We start from the raw sequence: 19,104 nt of genomic DNA, 5'->3' as shown, positions 1-19,104 counted from the left end.
ATATTGGGAGAGTCCCAGTGCTGCCATGGAAAGCACTAGGTCCATCGCCTGAGTGGAAGCTGTGTCCTTGGCATGGACATTGAAGTCACCCAAGACTATAAGCCGAGGGTGCTCCAATGCCCAGCCTGCTACAGCCTCCATCAAGGACGGTAGGGCACTGGCTGGTGTGCTAGGCGGATGATACACCAGCCAGATTGCTAAACTCTCCTCTACATCCCACACCAGGCCAGCACATTCTATGCCTACGATCTTTGGCAGAGGGAGTAACGATTGAATGATTGTCTAAAAAAGGAGCGATTGCATTCCCATTAGTGGAATATATCTACAGTGAGGCCAACAGGATTGCTTGAAGGGATATGTAAGGTATGATCTGAATTCCAGTGATGTCTGGTCATGTAAATGACCTCCCATGTGCTTCACTCTTAAATGACCTCCACCCCTCCAGGGCACCTGCCTGAACAAGCAAAGCAGCACATTAAATACAATGAAATAATGTTGTTACTTTGAATTGTGCTGAAACTTGAAAGTTGGGTCTGTCTTTTCTTTGTTGGCTCCTTTACACTCTTTTTAAACACTTCAAGGAAAACAAGTCTATAAATAGTGGTGTGAATGTTTCCTGTGAGACATTTTGGTTTTAATTAATTATCAGAACTTGAGAAAGTTTTAACTAATGGATCAGATACAGCGAAATCTACTCCTTCCCATTTTGGCTGATGGTATTTACAAAGATAATATAGAAATTATATTATCCCATCCCACCCCATCTAGAATGTGCTGCTTGTACCAAGCCTGATTTGCAAGCTATCTCCCTTCCCTGTAATAATGAAAGGTTCTAGAGGGTTTCCATGGGGATAACTGTTGAGAGGCCTGAAGAATGGGTAACAGCAGCACTAGAAAATCATGAGAATACGCCAAATGGGCATGTACAAAGCAAATGTTATCTTGGATGGGTAAGAAAAGAATGAATTAAAATGGTGGCATGCACAAGGCAAATAGAAAACAAGTGCAAATGGTAACTTGAAAGGAACTGAAAAATGATTTACTGGCCACTGAAGTACCGGTAAAAACCACTAAATTAACTGAGCACTATTATTTCTAAATATTAACGTCAATGGTTATCACATATATCTAGCTATATAATAATGTGTTTCAATTTCTATTAATTCTTCTGTCTGATCATATTTTTGTATGCAAATACTTAGCAATAAAGAAAATAAGATTATGATATGGAAGGGTTTTGTAGGAAGCAGGAATGTCGCCATCAGTCCTATGAGAAGAAAAGAAGTAATAATAATAATGTATTGAATCCACAGGTCCACATGCGGAAGATATTCATGGCTGTTTTATATCTGCTGCTAGGACTGTGTATGAAAGAACTAAAACTAAACCCTAATGTTTGAGTCCAGTGGCACCTTTAAGACCAAGTTTTATTCAAGGTATGAGGTCTTTGGACACTTTTTGGTCTTTGTTGGGCATAGGGGCATATATAGATGTTAAATAATATTGTAGATAGGAATGCCCTGAGGGACCCTGTATACCAAAATGTATTGCGATGAAATCCTCTCTCCTAATGCAACCCTGTCCTCAGCCTTGGAGAAATGAGGCAAGCTATTTCAAGGCTGCCCCACAAATTCCTACATCAGAGAGGCAGTGGGTCAACAAGTCATGGTTGACCTTAGCAAACGCTGCTGTCAGATTGAGCAGTAATACCAGCACTGACCCACCTTGATCCAGTTGCCTACAAAGATCATCTGTGAGAGTGACTGGTGCTGTCTCCATCCCATGGCCGGGGTCGAAACCAAATTAGAATGGGTCTAGAGCTGACTTGTCTTCCAGAAAACTCTGGAGCTGTTCCACACACTCTCAATTACCTTACCCAGAAATGAAAGGTTGAATACTGGATGGATCAGTAGATCGAAGGATGATTTATTTAAGAGAAGTGTTACCACATCCTCCTTTAGTCCTCCCGGGTAGACTCCTGAACTCAGGGAAAGACAAAATATCCACCAGGGCCCCAGCATTCCTTCACCACTGGCTTTCAACAGCCATGATGGACGTTGGTCTAAGAAGCAAGTGGTTGGCTTAACAGCACCCAGAATCCTGTAGACAGTGGCTTGGGAAAGTCAGCTGAAGTTGTCAATTACTGAATCCAAAGAAAGCCAAGGGGCCTCCAGTTCTCATACTGTATCAATGTTGACAGGCAGGTTGTGGTGGAGTAACAAGATTTTATCTGTAATATCTTTTAAGCAGCATCTCTTAGTGAAATAATAATAAAAACTAATATTTTTCAAAGAAATAATAACAAAAATTAAAATGGGGAAAAAGAGTAGGGTGAACAGGTGGAAAAAATGTATTACCAAGTTATATGTGACCTCATGAGAAAACTGTGGTTTTTCCATTTGTTGTGGGGCAGTGCGTTTTTTCTTATGCACTTAAAAGTTTTATGCCTCGGTTGGTTCCAGGGCTTGATCCCCAATGATCCTTTATTGCATTGTCACAGATATCTTTCATGTCTATAAATTCTAATGAGATTGCAGTCTTTTACAGCAAAAACAAAAGAAACAAAACAAAACTACATCTTTTCTGAACTTAAAATTGTCTCAGCACTGGTTCCATTATTATCTATAGTATGCTTAAGCTAGAAATGCAGGAATTTGGCAGTATTGCGGATGATGCGATGGTTTCCAAAAAGAACAGCCAGGTGGGTCAGTGCTGCTGTTACTGCTCAATCTGACAGCAGCGTTTGCTGAGGTCAGCCATGACTTGTTGACCCACTGCCTCTCTGATGTAGGAATTTGTGGGACAGCCTTGAAGTTTGAAGTAGTTTGCCTCATTTCTCCAAGTGATGGTTCCCAAAAAGAACAGCCAGGCATCATCAAAGCATAAATTGCTCTTATTTCTCAGCCTTCAATGTATTTGTGATCCATAATCATAAGACCTAGACAAAAATAAACTAGGGGTTTGGGGTTTCTACCAGAAGTACCTTGGAACTGTCCATTACTGTCTTAGAACAGACCAAGGAATCATATTAGAATACGTGCTCTGTGCATAACAGCTGGCCCAGGACCAAGGTCCAACCTAATGTAAATTACTTTGACTGCAATCAGAACACTTTCCTGGGAGGAAGTCTTGTTGAATAAAATGGGCTTCGTATTAGATTTAGGATTGCTCCTCAATTCGAAATCCACATTGGAAGGATGATTATTAACATAGTTTACAACAGGAAATGCCTGCTATTTTCACGGTTCGTTGTTATGCTTAGAAATTTAGGCTAAAAACGCAAAGTCGAGATATCTTTTTTTCCTCCTGACACACATATTATTGAGCTAATGAAAAAGGTGGGTAGATGGGACACCAACGGTCAAGCAAACTCAGTGCGCCGCGCTACCCCCGGGACAGACTAACCCAGCGTCTTCTATTTTCGCTCCTGCACCCCTCGGCCCCATTCCCTATTATAGAAGCGCTTCCGGCGGCGTGGAGCATTCTGACATCATCCCCCGCACCCCGGTGACGTCAGCGCCGGGAGCAGAGTGTGACGCCAGTGCGTAGGGGAACGCGGTGACGTGTCCTATTTAAAGGTCCCCCTCCAGTGGCGGATGGAGACAGAATAAGCAGGTGCTGCCGCGTGGGGAAACTGTGGCTGCGGAAGAGCCAAGGGAGGCTGCACCCCCCTCCCCCCCCCCTCGCAGAGACAGCAGGGCCTGAGCGGAGCAAGAGAGGGACAAAAGTGACCGGTTTGGGCCGTTGACACGCCGCAGCATTCCGGCTCGCGCGCTTCTGCTTTCCTCGCCTCCCACCTTCGCGGGTCTTTTTTTTTATTTTTTTTAAATAGGTGGCTGCAGGCGCCGGTGGGAGGGACGCTGTGAAGCGCGAGATTAGGGCGCCCCCTCCGCCCGCCCCTCTGAGGGCCTCGAGTAGGGGGAATAGCTGCGCTGCGCGGGAAACCGGCAGAGGGGAGAAGAGACTGCTTGACTGAGGCGTGTGCGCGGGCGGGGGCGGGAGGAGACGGAGGCTGGAGGTGTGAAGAGAAGGTGGCGGCGGTGGAGGAGGAGGATGTGAACGGGCGGCGTGGGGTGGTGCACAGCTGGGGCACGGACTGAGCCTGGCATCTGAAGGTCCCCCGCCGCACGGACGGTGTCCTGAGGCGCGAGAGGGGCACCGTCTTTTTTCTCTCGCCGCAGCTCGGTTGCTGCAGAGAGGGGCGGCAGGGGCTCTGCTGCTCTCGACGCCGCCACTCCTCCTCCACCGCCGCCGCCGCCACTGTGAATGATTGATCTGCCAGCCCTGTGGAGGAAGATGCTCGCCCGCTGCAGAAACTGGGCGTGATTGCGGGGCGGGAGGGACCAACCGTTTGCCCAACCCCGCCGGGGTCAGGACAGGAGCGGGTGCCCCGAGTGCCGCCGCTTCCCTCGTCTCGTCCCGCCGACTCTTCCTCCTCCTCCTCCTCCATCACGCCCTTGTAGGGGGGATGCGCGGCTGGTGCCCTGCCTCTGCCGCCGCTCTACCGGAGCCCGATGTCAGCGCCGGCGAAGCGGCTCCCTCCGCCTGCTGCTCGGGAAAATGAAGCGACACCCTCCGTTCTCCTGCTGCTGCTGCTGCTGCTGCCGCCGGCGGGGGTGTTAGAGGGAAGGGCGGCGTGGAGCGCTGCGCACACCGCAAGCCCCATCCCGCTCTGCACCTGAGCGAGGCACGGACGGACGGACTGCGATCCGGGGGCTGTTGCTGCTCTAGGGCCATTCCGATTAGACTGCCGGAGGGCATCGGCGCTGCTGCTGTGGGTGTCCTCATAACCCCTCCTGCTAGAGGCGAGTGCCTCCCCCTTCTCCCTGCAGAAGGGAGGTTGGCTTGGTGCTGCTACTGCTTCTACCTCCTCCTTGTCCGCCTCCTGGCAAGGGGCTGAAGCTTCCTTGGCCCCCCCGTGGTGCAGGGGAGTGCGGTGAAGAAGACGGGCTCCGGGAGGCTATGGGGGACTTTCCCTTTGGGCTTGCTCCCTAGGCAAGACCTCCCTTTCTCCTAAAAAGGGTTGTGATTCCCCCCCGCTGCTCTCCCACATGCCTGTAGACTTATAGCGTTTAAAATCCTGCTGAGAGGCGCCTAGGGCCACCTGGATTTGTGGAAACACCTGGGATCTACAAGGAGAAAGGCAGAAAGCCAGACAAGTAAAAGGAGTGTTAGCGTTGCTTGACTGGCCAGGCTGCACTTGCAGCTTTGTGACAGGAGTGAAGAAAATCCTTTTTCGAATTGGCCTGCTTAAACAACTTGCATTTTCACGTCTTCATTGGTCATCATGGGGTAAGAAATTTCCTGTTGAATCATGGAATTGTAAAATGGGGAAGCAGATGCTTAACATGTTCAGTTTTCTGTCATTCCCTTTGTAGGTTCAAAAGAAAGGCATAGATTAATGTCTATGACATTAAAGTTATAAAATTTATTTTCAGTAATGCTAAATTTTTTGGTTTTGGTCAGCAGTAGTAGCAATTTTGGTAGGGCCATGTAATCATTTATGTTTGAATTTAATACTGCTAACAGTATAAGGTTATTTGAGTATTTCAGTCACAAGGCAGAAAACACTTGTTGCTTTGGTTTTGTGATATATGACACATCTTTGATCACTGATCTTACTCACCATTGGTGCTGAACTCAAGGAGGTTTGTAGGTTCTTTCAGCTTGAAGAATGCTCTGAGAAAGAAAATATTTTAAAATTGTTCTTTCTTTTTAGCCCTTCTGGTAGCTTTGAAAAGTGAGGAAAATGGCTCCTGTAATCATTGTGTGGGTTTGGTGTATAGATATCGAGAAGTTGTTTTTTTCTGCTTTTCATTTTATTACTGACAGCTATTTAGGAGAGTTTTCTGAAGTAACACTTAACAGTTGTTTTGGTATTTTTGCATTCCTGCTGACATAATTGGATTGTACAATCTACAATAACTAGAATGTAGGGGAACTTAAAAATTATGCTTTCTGCCATCCATTAGGAACATTAATGAGCTACACATTCCAGATTAGAAATGTGATGTTATAGTTACTGGGATATATGCTGAATAATCTACACAATCTCTTTATGTATCACGAGTAATGTGTGATAAATAAGATTGAGTATAATTGTAAAATATGTGTCATATCTAAATTGTAAAAGTCATAACCAATGTCCTTGTCTTGTTTTGTAGGCATGGGTTCTGTGTTCTCATGGTGGTCCACTAGTGTTGGTGGGGAGATTTGGCCCAGGGCTCTCTACCTACTGGATTCTCCTGTATGTGGCCAATTTAGTAAACCTAATCAACTTGCAAACTTGTTTAATTACTTGAGCTAATATAACCCAGAGAAGTTAGTTGCCTACACTTGTAGTGTTGTTTACAGGTCTATGCTAAACATCATTTAAAGTTATTTTATATTTTGGTAGGTCCTAACAAAATGTAGATCTTCTGTGAGTGACCTTAGCTTGAAGTGAGCTTTGCTTAGAGACAGTAGCAGAGGAGATGCAAGTTGTTTTGTGGCCACAGTTGGACTTCACTACATGTTACTTGGAGTCTTTTCTTTATTTTTGTGGAAACTTTGGGCAGGCTGTGTCTAAATGAGGGAAGGGCAGGCAGGGAGAGGTTGTATATCTCTTTTTCAGTTATAGGGAAATCGTGGGGTCTCAATGACTCACTCAACCCATGCAGGGATAGGCATTTTAGCTGAAAAAGAGGAGGGGCAAGGGTTAAATAGTATCTACCCATCTCTCTTGTTGATTTGGGATGCACCTGACTGCTCTGGGTTACTGAAAATTATTTAATTATTTCCAGAGGAAAATGGCTAAACACTTAAGTTTAAGGTGACTTGATTGAGCCAAGTGGTAATGCCAACTGTATCATTCAAACCTTGTGAAGCCATAGGCTGTTTACTTACTGGGGGACTCCTGAGTTCACTGGGACAGCTGTTCTTGCCTCAAAGGGCAAAGGAACAAAGCAGACAAGATACTGACATCTTTGTGTTTGGAGTTCCCACCATTTCATATTTCATTTTAAATATTTGGTATGTAGAACTCCAGTTTGCTTTGGGATCAAGATGCAGGGGCAGTAGAAGTTCAGACTTTTCTCTCTGCATTGGTTTCCCCAGACAGAATGGAGGGAAAGGGGGAATGTAGGTTCTATTCTGAACCTCATGGGACTGAAATTTACCCAATTGGAAAACACTGTGCATTGCATCCAGACTAAGTTGTCCAGTGGAAAATGTTCCTTTCCCACAGGAATGATACCAAGGGGCAATCAGTGGAATTAATCTAGGTCCAGAGCTGTATGTTTGCTCCAATAGTGCAAATGGAGGAGAAGAGTAATTTCAGTTAGGTAGAAATGGGGTGGGGGAACATATCCACTTGCTGAGAGCTTTATCTGATTCTGTGGTTCTTTTTTGCTGAAAAATAGGAGGGGCAAGGGTTAAATAGTATCTCCCCATTTCTCATCATGTACCAGTTTACTTAAAAAAAATAAAACTGCTGGAAGCTCCATACCAGGAACTCCCTGAGCCTGGTTTGGCCTGTCTGCCTTCCCTTTTTAATGAATTGTATAATATAGTGGGTTCAAAGCATCAAGGAGATGAGGTAATAGTGATAACAGCTCTTTATTAGAAGCAGCATGGTAGATGGCTGCACTAACAAGACTGGAGAACCGGCCAATGGAGCCATAACTATATAAAACTGAGTTCCTGCGCTAGCATGTTATTGGGCCGTTCAAACTGGCCAGGGTCCTATGATTGGTGCAGGGCAGCAGGTATCAGGATCCTGCTGCCCGTTGTTCCTAGTTTCCCAAGCTCCGTTCTTCCTGCTCAAATGAGCTAAATAGGAATACCCAGATACTACACATAATTCTACATACATAACAGATTGTGTGGCCTTCTCACCCTTTGTATTTGATCTACTTGGCATTGGGCCATTTTGGTTGTTTTTTTAAAGGATAACTTGTTTTCAAATACTGAGGAAGTGTGACAAGAATCTGATAGCCTAGATGCATGCAATGGAACCTCACATGTGCAACTGAACCCTAGTGTCTCTTGTTTCAGAAAAAGCCAGTAGGACATAATTGAGTGAAGTGTCAGCTGAGATACGTAACCCTCTTCCTTTCCATTTCTACACTCCAGATTGCTTCTTAAGCTGCTCCCTGTTCCCCCAAGCACCCATAGCGTTCCAAGGCCATGCTGAGGTGGCAGGCATGTAAAGATTCAATAACCATTTCTCTTCCTGTGAAGTGTCTTTTCATGGAAAAGAAAAGGATCATTTGAGCTTTGATACCCAACCTTGTATATAATATGTAGAAGTATGCCCTTGTCGTAGGACCTAGAAGCAAATTTAATGACATCTTAGAAGGATTTTACATATTACATGTGGTTAGGAACAGAATATATATTTGTAGAATAATATCTGAGGCGTTTAACAAACTTAGCAATTTTTCTTGCTACCGAAGAACCATGAAAATTCCCAGCTGAAGAAATTAATGTGATGTAGAGAAAGCCAGAGTAGGTGGTTCTTCATTACCTATGGTGCCTGAATAGGGTGCTTCATGATCTTACTTAGAGTACATAATTGTTTTGACTGAAATAGTGGTGTGGTGTGTATCCAATTATTTGTGCTTCAGAATGGGATTTGCCCACTTGCCTCTCTTGTTGCAGTCTAGTGATTTTGTTTTGAGGGTTGGTGGATCCTCAGTATGGGACAAACCTGGGGTCTACAGTGGGAGAGAAAATTGGTGGAAATACTACCCCCCCCCCATCCACAAACAGAAATGCCATTCTATCTGAGGAACTGGGTATCGGAGTACAGTCAAGTCATAATGAGTATGGTAGTATAACTCGTATTTGAAATTCCCATGCAAAGAGTAGTGATTTAAATAGCATTCTTTATTTCTATTTATAACAACTGAGAGAACTTGATTTTTTTTTTCATATGTACACTAGCAAATATGAAAAAAATCAGTTGTGTGATTCCAGTCATAGATTTTCTTAATAAGATGGAAGACCCTTTTGAATGTATTAATCTTGAAACAAAATTATAGACAATGTATTTCTGAAGCCCAAGTTATCTTACTCTCCATAACACTGAATCAGAAACTTAGATCTAGGGTTACACTCAGCCAAGTCTAAATATTTTATAGCTAAGTTTTCTGCATTAATACTAAAGCTGCTTCTTGAGTACTATAACTGTAAGAGTGTGTATTCTATACATATATTGTAGATTTTGATATCATGATTGAACAAACATTGCAGTTCAAGTGGTAAGTGACTAGAGTGGATGGAAAACTCACTACTTAGAGCACATCTGAGAAATAAATTCTTAGGCCCTACTCTAGCTTTCTAGCCAGCTTGGTGTACTGGTTAGGTGTATGGACTCCTATCTGGGAGAACCTGGTTTGATTCCCCACTCCTTCACATGCACCTGCTGATGTGACCTTGAGTCAATCAAAAGTTCTCGGCCCCACCCACTTCACAGGGTGTCTGTTGTGGGGGAAGAAGATAAAGGAGATTGTGAGTTGCTCTGAGACTCTGAAATTCAGAGTGGAGGGTGGGATATAAATCCAGTATCACCAGTATCATTCTCACAGAGTGGTTTGTCTCAAGAGCCATTTTTGTCAGAGCTCTCTCAGCTCCACCTACCTCATAGGGTGTCTGTTGTGAGGAGGGGAAAGGAAAGGAGATTGTAAGCTGCTCTGAGACTCCTTCAGGGAGTGAAGGAGTGCTTATTAAATTTGCCGATGATACTAAATTGCAAATGCAGTAGAAGACAGAAACAGGATACAGGATGACCTTGACATGCTGGAAAACTGGGCTGAAACCAATAAAATGAATTTTAACAGGAATAAATGTAAAGTTCTGCATTTAGGTAGGAAAAATCCCATGCATGGTTATAGGATGGGAGAGACTTGTCTTAGCAGTAGTATGTGTGAAAAGGATCTAGGGGTCATAGTGGATCATACACTGAACATGAGTGAACAGTGTGATGTGGTGGCTAAAAAGGCAAATGCAATTTTGGGCTGTATCAACAGAAGTATAGTGTCCAGATCACGTGAAGTGATGCTATTGCTTTGCTCTGCTCTGGTAAGACCTCACCTGGAGTATTGTGTTCAGTTTTGGGCACCACATTTTAAGAAGGATATAGATCAGCTGGAATGGGTCCAAAGGAGGGTGACAAAGATGGTGAGGGGTCTGGAGACCAAGTCCTATTAAGAAAGGTTGGAGGAGCCTGGAGAGTATGTTGAGCCTGGAGAGGAGGCGGCTGAGAGGTGATATGATCACCATCTTCAAGTACTTGAAGGGCTGTCATATAGAGGATGGTGTGGAATTGTTTTCCATGGCCCCAGAAGGTATGACCAGAACCAATGGATTGAAATTAAATCAAAAGAGTTTCTGGCTCAACATTAGGAAGAACTTCCTGACCATTAGAGCAGTTCCTCAGTGGAACAGGCTTCCTCGGGAGGTGGTGGGCTCTCCTTCCTTGGGGGTTTTTACACAGAGGCTAGATGGTCATCTGACAGCAATGAAGATCCTGTGAATTTAGGGGGAGGTATTTATGAGTTTCTTGCATTATGCAGGGGGCTGGACTAGATGACCCTGGAGGTCCCTTCCAACTCTATGATTCTATGAAGGGCCAGGTATAAATCCAATATCTTCTGTGATTCAGTGGGAGAGTGCATACTCTGCAAATTGACCATCCCAGGTTCCATCTCTGTTATCTCCAGTGAAAGAGTATGAAGTAGTAGGTTTTGGAGTACCATTATTTGCCTGAGATCTGAAAAAACCACTTCCCATAAAAATAGATAATACTGAGCTAGGTGTACCAATGGCCTAATTCATCATAAGGTGGTAGCTTCTCAAGTTCATATATGTTCAAATGCGAATGGAGAATCAACATTTTTTTTTTGCCTTAAAGGGCCAGCATAGTGCAGTGATTAGAGTTTCAGACTAGAATATGGGAGACCCAGGTTCAAGTCCCCACACTGGCATTCAGCAGTGGAATCAGCTCTCTAGGGAGGTGTCAAGTTCCCCTCACTGGCAGTCTTCAAGAAGCTGCTGAACAAGCACTTGTTAGGGATTCTTTTAAATTGATCCTGCATTGAGCAGGGGGTTGGACTAAATGGTCTATAAAGCCCCTTCCAGCTCTGTGATTCTAAGCTTGCTAGATGACTTTGGGTCAGTCACTGTCTCTTATCCCAGCCTATCTCACAGGGAGGTTGTAAGGATGAAATGGACGAGAATGATGCTGTAAGCATCTTTGGGTACCCACTGGAGAGAAAAGCAGGATATAAATATCCATAAATATAAATGGATATTTATAAATACAAATAATGAATTGTAAAAGCACCTGTAAAGCATGGAAGGGTATGGGGTGGAGTGGTCATGGACACTTTGAGATCTTCAGTATAGCTTTTGGTACTTGTACTGTGGTCCATACAGTTCAGTTCTTTCATGACTAAAAAGCCAATCCATTTCATAAAGAAGGATGTACTTAGCAGAAACCTCCTAATTGATAAATTCCCTTTATTTGATTTCTTTTGAATTTTTTACCCATTTTGAGATCTTAGTATCAACATTGTATGCCATGTACTTGATAGATAAGAACTACCTGAGGCCCTTATTGTACCTTGGGCTTGGAAGGGGCTTCAAAATAGAATAAGATCCATTTTGAGGATCCTTAAGTATCTCTTAAGTTTTATATTAACAGCTAGTATTTTATGATTAAACTGAAGGTGTGTCACAGCATATTTAGTTGCTGGGCTAAACTTCAGCATTTTATCAGAGAAATGGTTGAGCAAGCACTGCCTCTTACAGTAATGATAGCTTATTCCTTCTAAATTGGTACTGTGGATCAAAAGTTAGTCAATGAGCTACAAATATGGGTTTTCCTAAAAATACTTCCAAGGAATTAGACTGGTCAGTCTCTAGTAACTTTAAAATAGAATTCTTAATGTGACATTTCTTATTACCTAATTCAAAGAACATTCTTAGATATGGGATGAAAAAATTAAGATGAGCCTGGCTTTTTCCGAAGATAAGTTTTTTATTTGACTTTGTGCATTTCAGATAGCAGCACTGGACTGAGCATTGGCTAAATCTCTTTACTGAATTTTGGCAATAGTGCTGCTGAAAGTGTACGCTACTTTAGAAACCAGGAGCCCATGGGAGATGGTAGGGAGGGGTAATATGGAGAACCCAGGCCATGCCCCAAATCTGCCCTCAATAACTCTTAAAATTCTCAAGGGACTGAACAGACTGATGCATCCTTCTCATCCACTCTTTTCCTTTAATTGATGCTCTGCAGTTCTAAACATTGCACTCCTTCCTGGGCATTTAAATCCTCACCAGGATGAGGACTTCTGTGAGAACTTTGCATTTCTTTTGGTTAATCTTTTTCATTATACCTGGGGAGTCTTGATAGTAGGTTAAGACCCATACCCTATCTATTAATGGCTCAGTTGTAAGGCTTTCATTATCTACAGTCCCCAATGTTCATGTTCCAAACCACTTGCAAGAAACAACAGTATGAACAAGTACAGGGAACAACCATTTTATGTGCAATAGACTTGCCTTGTTTATTATGACAGACATAAATTCCCAGTAATCAAAGTGGTCAAATTTGCAAAAGCATGGTTACTTTATCCAAGATTTCAGGTTTCAGACTCAATGCACAGCAGCCAAGAAGGTCAGAGCGCCTGCTCCGGCTGCAACGCCACTGAGTATGTTCTCCGCAGCCGAGAATGAAACGTCTGGAAGAAAAACTTTCTCCAGTAGAACACGGCACTTGAGCCCGAAAGATTCTACAAACCCTAATCATGGTTACTTTGTTACAAATAGTAAAGTTACATTGAAAATAGTCATCTTGCAGTTTTCTTCTATAGATTCTTCTTTTCCAACCCCTTTCTCTCCTTCATAGATTTTTTCCCTGATTGGTAGTTGAGATAGTGAAAATGAAATGCATTATGGTGGTGGTCTAATGGGAAGGGATTGTGGGAAATCAATTCATTTAGATTCAAGTAGAATTGAAGGTTTTAATGAAGTGATGGATATGGCCTGAGCCCTTCCTTGGGATCTGAGTTGGGAGAAAGGGTATACAAGTGTCCTAAATAAATAAAATAGCCATCTGCTGGATAGTGAATTTGGCCCCTCAACTCATTGGAATTCAAAGTATTGCACAGTAATCATATATGGCACATAAATAGCCACTTGTCTACTTCCCTGCAGCAAGTAAGGATTGCTTCCAGGCAAGTAAGTAGGAACTTTTAAATAAATAAAATGGATGCTTCTTTTTCAGATTGTTGTACTGCAAATGTCTTGGTCTTTTATGCATTATTAGCAAATGGGCTACCACAAATTTTCATGGGAAGATAACTTTTGTGAACTTAGAAAGACTTTTTTACTGCATCATTTTATGAACTATGGCAGGGGTGGCCAATGGTAGCTCTCCTGATGTTTTTTTTGCCTACAACTCCCATCAGCCCCAGCCAGCATGGCCAATGGCTGGGGCTGATGGGAGTTGTAGGCAAAAAACATCTGGAGAGCTACCGTTGGCCACCCCTGAACTATGGTAAGTATTTCCTTCTGGGCTTCACTGCTTTTGTCTTCTGTAATTGCAAAGGAGTCTGTCGAGGTTACACTTTACTCATATCATCTAGGTCATTCAGTTGTCTTCTCATATTATTCTACATGTTCCTATGTGTCTTATATGAGACCCATCATTTCTGGTAGTTGTCTTGAGGAATGTTTGTGGACAAAGCATAAGTTCTTGCATCATAGCTATTAATGATTTGGGACTTCTGCAGAATATTTCAGAGTGAAGATATTGTGTTGTCAACCATACGGAACAAATTTAGTAAGAGCAGTCAGTATGTAGGAATGTTCTTATCAAGTTGCTTCACCATATTTGTTCACACAATAGGCTGTCCTTGTGCATGCACATGAAATCTCTTGTCTGAACGACATGCAGCAGCAGACCATGTGCTTGCTGTCGTAGCTGTGAAATCCCCATCTTTTCCCAGTTATAGAAGAGTCACCTTTTGCTGATTTATGTATTGGACAATGTAGCAAACTTGGTGATGCTGCATCTTTGAATCTATAGACTGGGGTATGCTGTATTTAATTTGTTTTAAGGACAAAAAGGTGTTTTCATTTTCAACTGACATACATAAATAAGTGAAACTTTCTTGTAAGGGTACAGGAATGATATGTAAACAAACATACAGACTTTAAAAATACAAATTTACTACAGGGGACAGAACCAGAAGTAACTAAACCATGAAAAATTACTAATGTAAATATTAGTAATCACATTTTAGTAATCAAATATTAATAATCAAATTTTTAGTCAATGTCAATTTCAGTAATAAGCATGGATATTGAAAGTGTAGTAATCTTAACGCATAAACATGTGTTGCCACATAACAATGGATCTTTACAGGCAATAGCACTCACAATGATCCAATACAATGAAGTGTTTGTGCAAGAATTTGCTACAGTCTTTCATTGTCCATAAAGCGCCAAAGATTGGAATCAGTAGTTGGACGTCTCAGCCCATTTCTGACAAAGCTTGGCAGCTGATTAGCCTGTTTCAATAATCCTCCTCATAGAGGGGTTAGTAACAGTCCACAATGTTCATGTTCCAAGCCACTTGCAAGAAACAGCAGTATGAACAAGCACAATAGTCTTCCAATGGAGAAAAGTCTCTCCAATTGACATTGACTAAAAATTTGATTATTAGTTTTTACAAATATTGGCATTAGTAATTTTTCTTGGTTGTTTCTTCAAACCTCCCATTGGTAACTGGAGATCTCCTGGGATTACAATTAATCATTGGTAACTGGAGATCTCCTGGGATTACAATTGATCAGTTCACCTGGAGAAAATGGCTGCTTTGGAAGGTAAATTCTGTGGCATTATATTCTGTTGAAGTCCTTCCCCTCCTCAAACCCCACCCTTCTCAGGATCCACCCCAGAAATCTCCAGGTATTTCCTAGCTCAGAATGGCAATCCGGGATCCAATTTGTTTAGTTAAAATACAAGTCAATCAGCTACTTATCTTTATCTGCCCTGTTAAATCTATTCATACATTGGCTTTTCCTTTAAGTTCTCTAGGAATACTAAGTACAAATTGAGTATTACTCGTAGAATTTGTTACTTGGCACAAGTTTTGTGGTTTAAATTTTATCAAGATTGGCATTATCTTGGGAAAAAACTCTAAATTATTGAGTCTTACCAGGTTTTTCCTTGTAGTTAACAGGAAAATGAGTAAAACCTATTTGATAACAGTGCAGCCCTGCAAAGTAAATCCCACTAAGTTCATTGGGACTTATTCTGTAAGCAAGTGTGTTAATATTTAAGATTGCAATCTAAAGGAAGCTTGATAGTTGCTGATGTGGTTTGCTTATTTAATTTAAGCACAATAAAGAACTTCTATTGAACCTGTAAATTAAAAAAAAAAGTTTTCTCTGGCTTAAAACTGACCACCATGTGATCCCCATAATTTCTCATTTCAGAAGGAAAAGACAAGTATAGAGGGGAAGAATATGAGGCAATGGGTTTTTGAAAGCAGGCTTCTTCTCCTTTCCAAAATTGGGCTTTGCTTTCCTTCTTTATTGTTGAGGTGGCTTACTACTAAAACTAGTTGGGTGTATTAAACAGAATCTATCATGTAGTTTAGTGTGCTAGTTAAGCCAAAAAAAGAAAAAAAGAGAGAATTTCCTGACGGAGAAATTACACTTGTTTCTAAACTACCTGTCTTTGCATCCTAGATTGTTGATCTCTTGAGAAAACTACCTAGATTGCTGTGACTCACTGTAGTTGCTGACTTCAGTTGCCGGAACTGCAAAGATTTGTATTTGCAGCATGAATAGTGCTGGAAGTCCGCTTGACCCAATTCATGGGGATTTTGAGAGAGTTTCTGCAGATGGTAAAGGGGGGCTTTTAAGGTAGCAGTGTTCTGTGCCTTATTGCTGATAAACATGTTTTCTACTTTGTTTCTGAGATCCCTCAAGAAAAATGTGATTGGGAAGTTAGATTATAGGAGGAACAGATCCTGTGAAAAGAGCAGGACCTGAACTGGAAGTGATTTGGGAGGGATTGCAGATCTACATCTGAAGGTTACAGCATACAGCTTTGGTTAATAGCTTGCCATTTGTTTTGATGTAAAAAAATTCAGTAATATATCTTTGGAAACAAATGAAAAATGTATACATGTACAAATTTAGAAACTGCTTATTAACGTTCTTCTCAGTTGCATTTTTAGGTACACTGCCCTCTGTTTAATGAATTAATTCATATATTACACAATTATAGATTGAGGTATGTAACTGCAGCTGAATTAATTATAATCACCTGCAGAGTCCCATAGTATCAGAAATGCGATTGCCTTAAACTAGGTGTAATTCTTTGTGGGGGGGGGGAGGGGCCAGGGCCAGGATAAAACACTTGCATGGGAAGTCTTTCTGCATGTGGGTTGAGGGTAGTGTTTCAAAATACCCCCTGCTGTTCCAGAGAGCCTCCAAACTTGGGAAGCCTGGCACAGAACCTAGCCTAGATTTTGTTAAATAATATGCCAATCCTGATCCTTCTGCTGATTAAAAAAAAGCCTTTTAAGTTATCAGAAAGCATATGTGGATTAGTGCTGTAGAAATATAATTATCTGGTGGAGTAATAGTCACTAATACTGCCAGAATCTGACAGAGGTAGAAGGACAAGCCTAAACTGTCAGGCTAAATGCTTTAGGGAATAGTGGATACTGTGAAAGTGTGTGTAAAATGTCTAATACAAATGGAAGTAGCAAGTTGTTTTTAAGCAGTAGTAGGCAGAGCTTTTCATGGCACCTGGCTTGAGTCCCATCAGTCATTGGGTTACTCTAATTTTGACTTGGGTATACATGATAGTTGCTGTGTCAGTAGCCACTAGCTAATGTTTCATGTTTGCACAGAGTAGGTTAATCAACACTTTAAAATATTTTATCTAAACTAAACTAGGGCTAAACTGGTTGTAATGCTAGCTGTTTGTGTTTCAACATGGAACTTATTCACATAAAATAAGTTAGTATAAGTGTCAGATTGTTTAGGAAAAAAAGGGCATGCAGGTGATGGGCACCAAACCCTCCCTGCAGTATCTCTCCCCAAGATGTTTCTCCTTACAGATATGCTGACCAATTGTTTGAACTATTGAAGTATAGTGGTTTACAGCCTAATAGAGTTTGGAAAGAAAGTTATGAAACTATTTATTTCTTAAACATTAACATTTGTTTTAAAAGCCACAGCAGTTGCCACTAGATTGAATTTAAAGGCAGTTGTAGGTACAGAAAATTTGAGGGAAATGTGGAATTTATACAAGTTTTTAAAGCATGGATTCTTGTTTGCCTCTCGTACACATGCAGTGATACTGAGCAACTTCATTTATCTGATCAGCAAAATTTCCATAAGTTTGTTCATTTGGGCAGAAGATACTGAAGAATACTACCAGCTTGTGAAGAAGAAAACAATGGAATGTAGGTAGGCATGAAATAGAAGTCTAAAGTCACCCATATGGGCTTAGCATTCTGTCCTAGTAAGCTGCAGAACAAATTCTCCTAGATCCCAGTGCCTATGGCAATTTGCCATTCTTTGGCTGTCTGTCAAACTCATTAAATTTGTGCATTCACTTATAATGCTTCTTTTCAGAAGGGAGATCTTTCCCTATAGTTGATTCTTTACACGCTAAAACAGTTTTACTCAAAGGCAGTAGATTATGGAGCAGTGGAAATTATGGGAAGAGATGCTTTGGGAAAGTGAAAGATAGAAAGATAGTGGGGAAAGGTGCTATAGTAGCTTAAAAGGGACCAAAGTGGGCTGGATCCAGTGCAGTATTTCCAGTTGCTTGCTGAGTGCCACTTTGTGGAGGAGCGCCCCCATGATGGCCCAAAATTTACTCTGAAATGCTGCTCCTGGAGGAGAGGAGACCCCTGTAACAGACTGCTGCTGACAGGTATGTCATAGAATTTCCATTTCATGGGTAGAAGACGTTGTGCCTATGGAAATGCTGCACTTGATCTTACCCATGAAGACTGGTTAGAGTGTGGGGCAGAATGGGAATGGGAAACTGGTGCAGGGATTAGAATGCTGGACTAGCTATTCAAGTGATGTGCCTGGCGATGGTTGTCCTCAGATTTCATAACAAAGCGACAAGCAGTCATGATAGCTAATAGTAACAGAGTAGTAAGTGCTACACATTGTTCTTTCTGTGATAGAAGTGTATTATATGTTATGTTGCTCATATTCTTAAAACCACAGATGAATGTGGGTGAAATGTGCTGGAAATCCATAATCATTTATTGTTATACGTTCATTTCTCACATTTGTGCTGCTGGTTCTCTCCATTGTCTGATGGACATTTTGGATCTGACATTTAAATGAGAACCTAAACTACCAATATAGCGTAGGCTGTAAAAAAGAAACCATGACTCTTACTGAAATTGTAAACATGTGATCTTTGATAGTTCTTGCAGTTGAATGTAGTCCAAATTAGCAAAAATCTTAACTTTTCCTTAGGTAACATGGATGGCAGGAGCATCATGTTACTGGGATTAGTCTAGTCTTTCTCATGTTCTCAGGCAGAAATGTTTCTGTATTACAGTAAACCAAGCATTTTTATGTTGATGGCAATAATACTACATGGATCAATGTTTTTCAACAGTGGACAGCCCAATCCTGCAGTGTCATTTCAGATACCTTGACACAGTCTGAATCCTATATAAGAACATAAGAGAAGCCATGTTGGATCAGGCCAAGTGTCACACAGTGGTCAAAAAAACCCAGGTGCCATCAGGAGGTCCATCAGTGGGGCCAGGACACTAGAAGCCTCACACTGTTGCCCCTCCCAAGCACAAAAAATACAGAGCATCTTTTGCCCCGGACAGAGAGTTCTAGCAATACTCTTTGACTGATAGTCACTGATGGACCTCTGCTCTTTATATTTATCTAATTCCTTCTTGAAGCTTGCTGTGCTTGTAGTTATCACCGCTTCCTGTGGCAGTGAATTCCATGTATACACCCTTTGGATGAAGAAGTACTTCCTTTTATCCGTTCTAACCCAACTGCTCAGCAATTTCATTGAGTGCCCATGAGTTCTCATATT

At 41.8% G+C, this 19,104-nt stretch overlaps 1 protein-coding gene across 1 annotated transcript in view; it reads left to right on the top strand.

Annotated features, from left to right (window-relative positions):
• The first annotated feature begins 4,430 nt into the window (after positions 1-4,430).
• Positions 4,431-19,104, top strand: part of HOMER1 (homer scaffold protein 1) — a 134,731-nt gene continuing 120,057 nt past the window's right edge. The window contains exon 1 of the mRNA XM_060235863.1: positions 4,431-5,292. Within this exon, the coding sequence (XP_060091846.1) occupies positions 5,288-5,292 (5 nt within the window). The 5' untranslated portion in view covers positions 4,431-5,287. The remainder of the gene's footprint in view (positions 5,293-19,104) is intronic.

Source organism: Heteronotia binoei, chromosome 4 (genome assembly GCF_032191835.1).
Source record: "Heteronotia binoei isolate CCM8104 ecotype False Entrance Well chromosome 4, APGP_CSIRO_Hbin_v1, whole genome shotgun sequence".
Taxonomy (NCBI): Eukaryota; Metazoa; Chordata; class Lepidosauria; order Squamata; family Gekkonidae; genus Heteronotia; species Heteronotia binoei.
The sequence above is the reverse complement of the archived record's forward strand: the minus strand, read 5'-3'. Positions and strand labels throughout refer to the sequence as shown.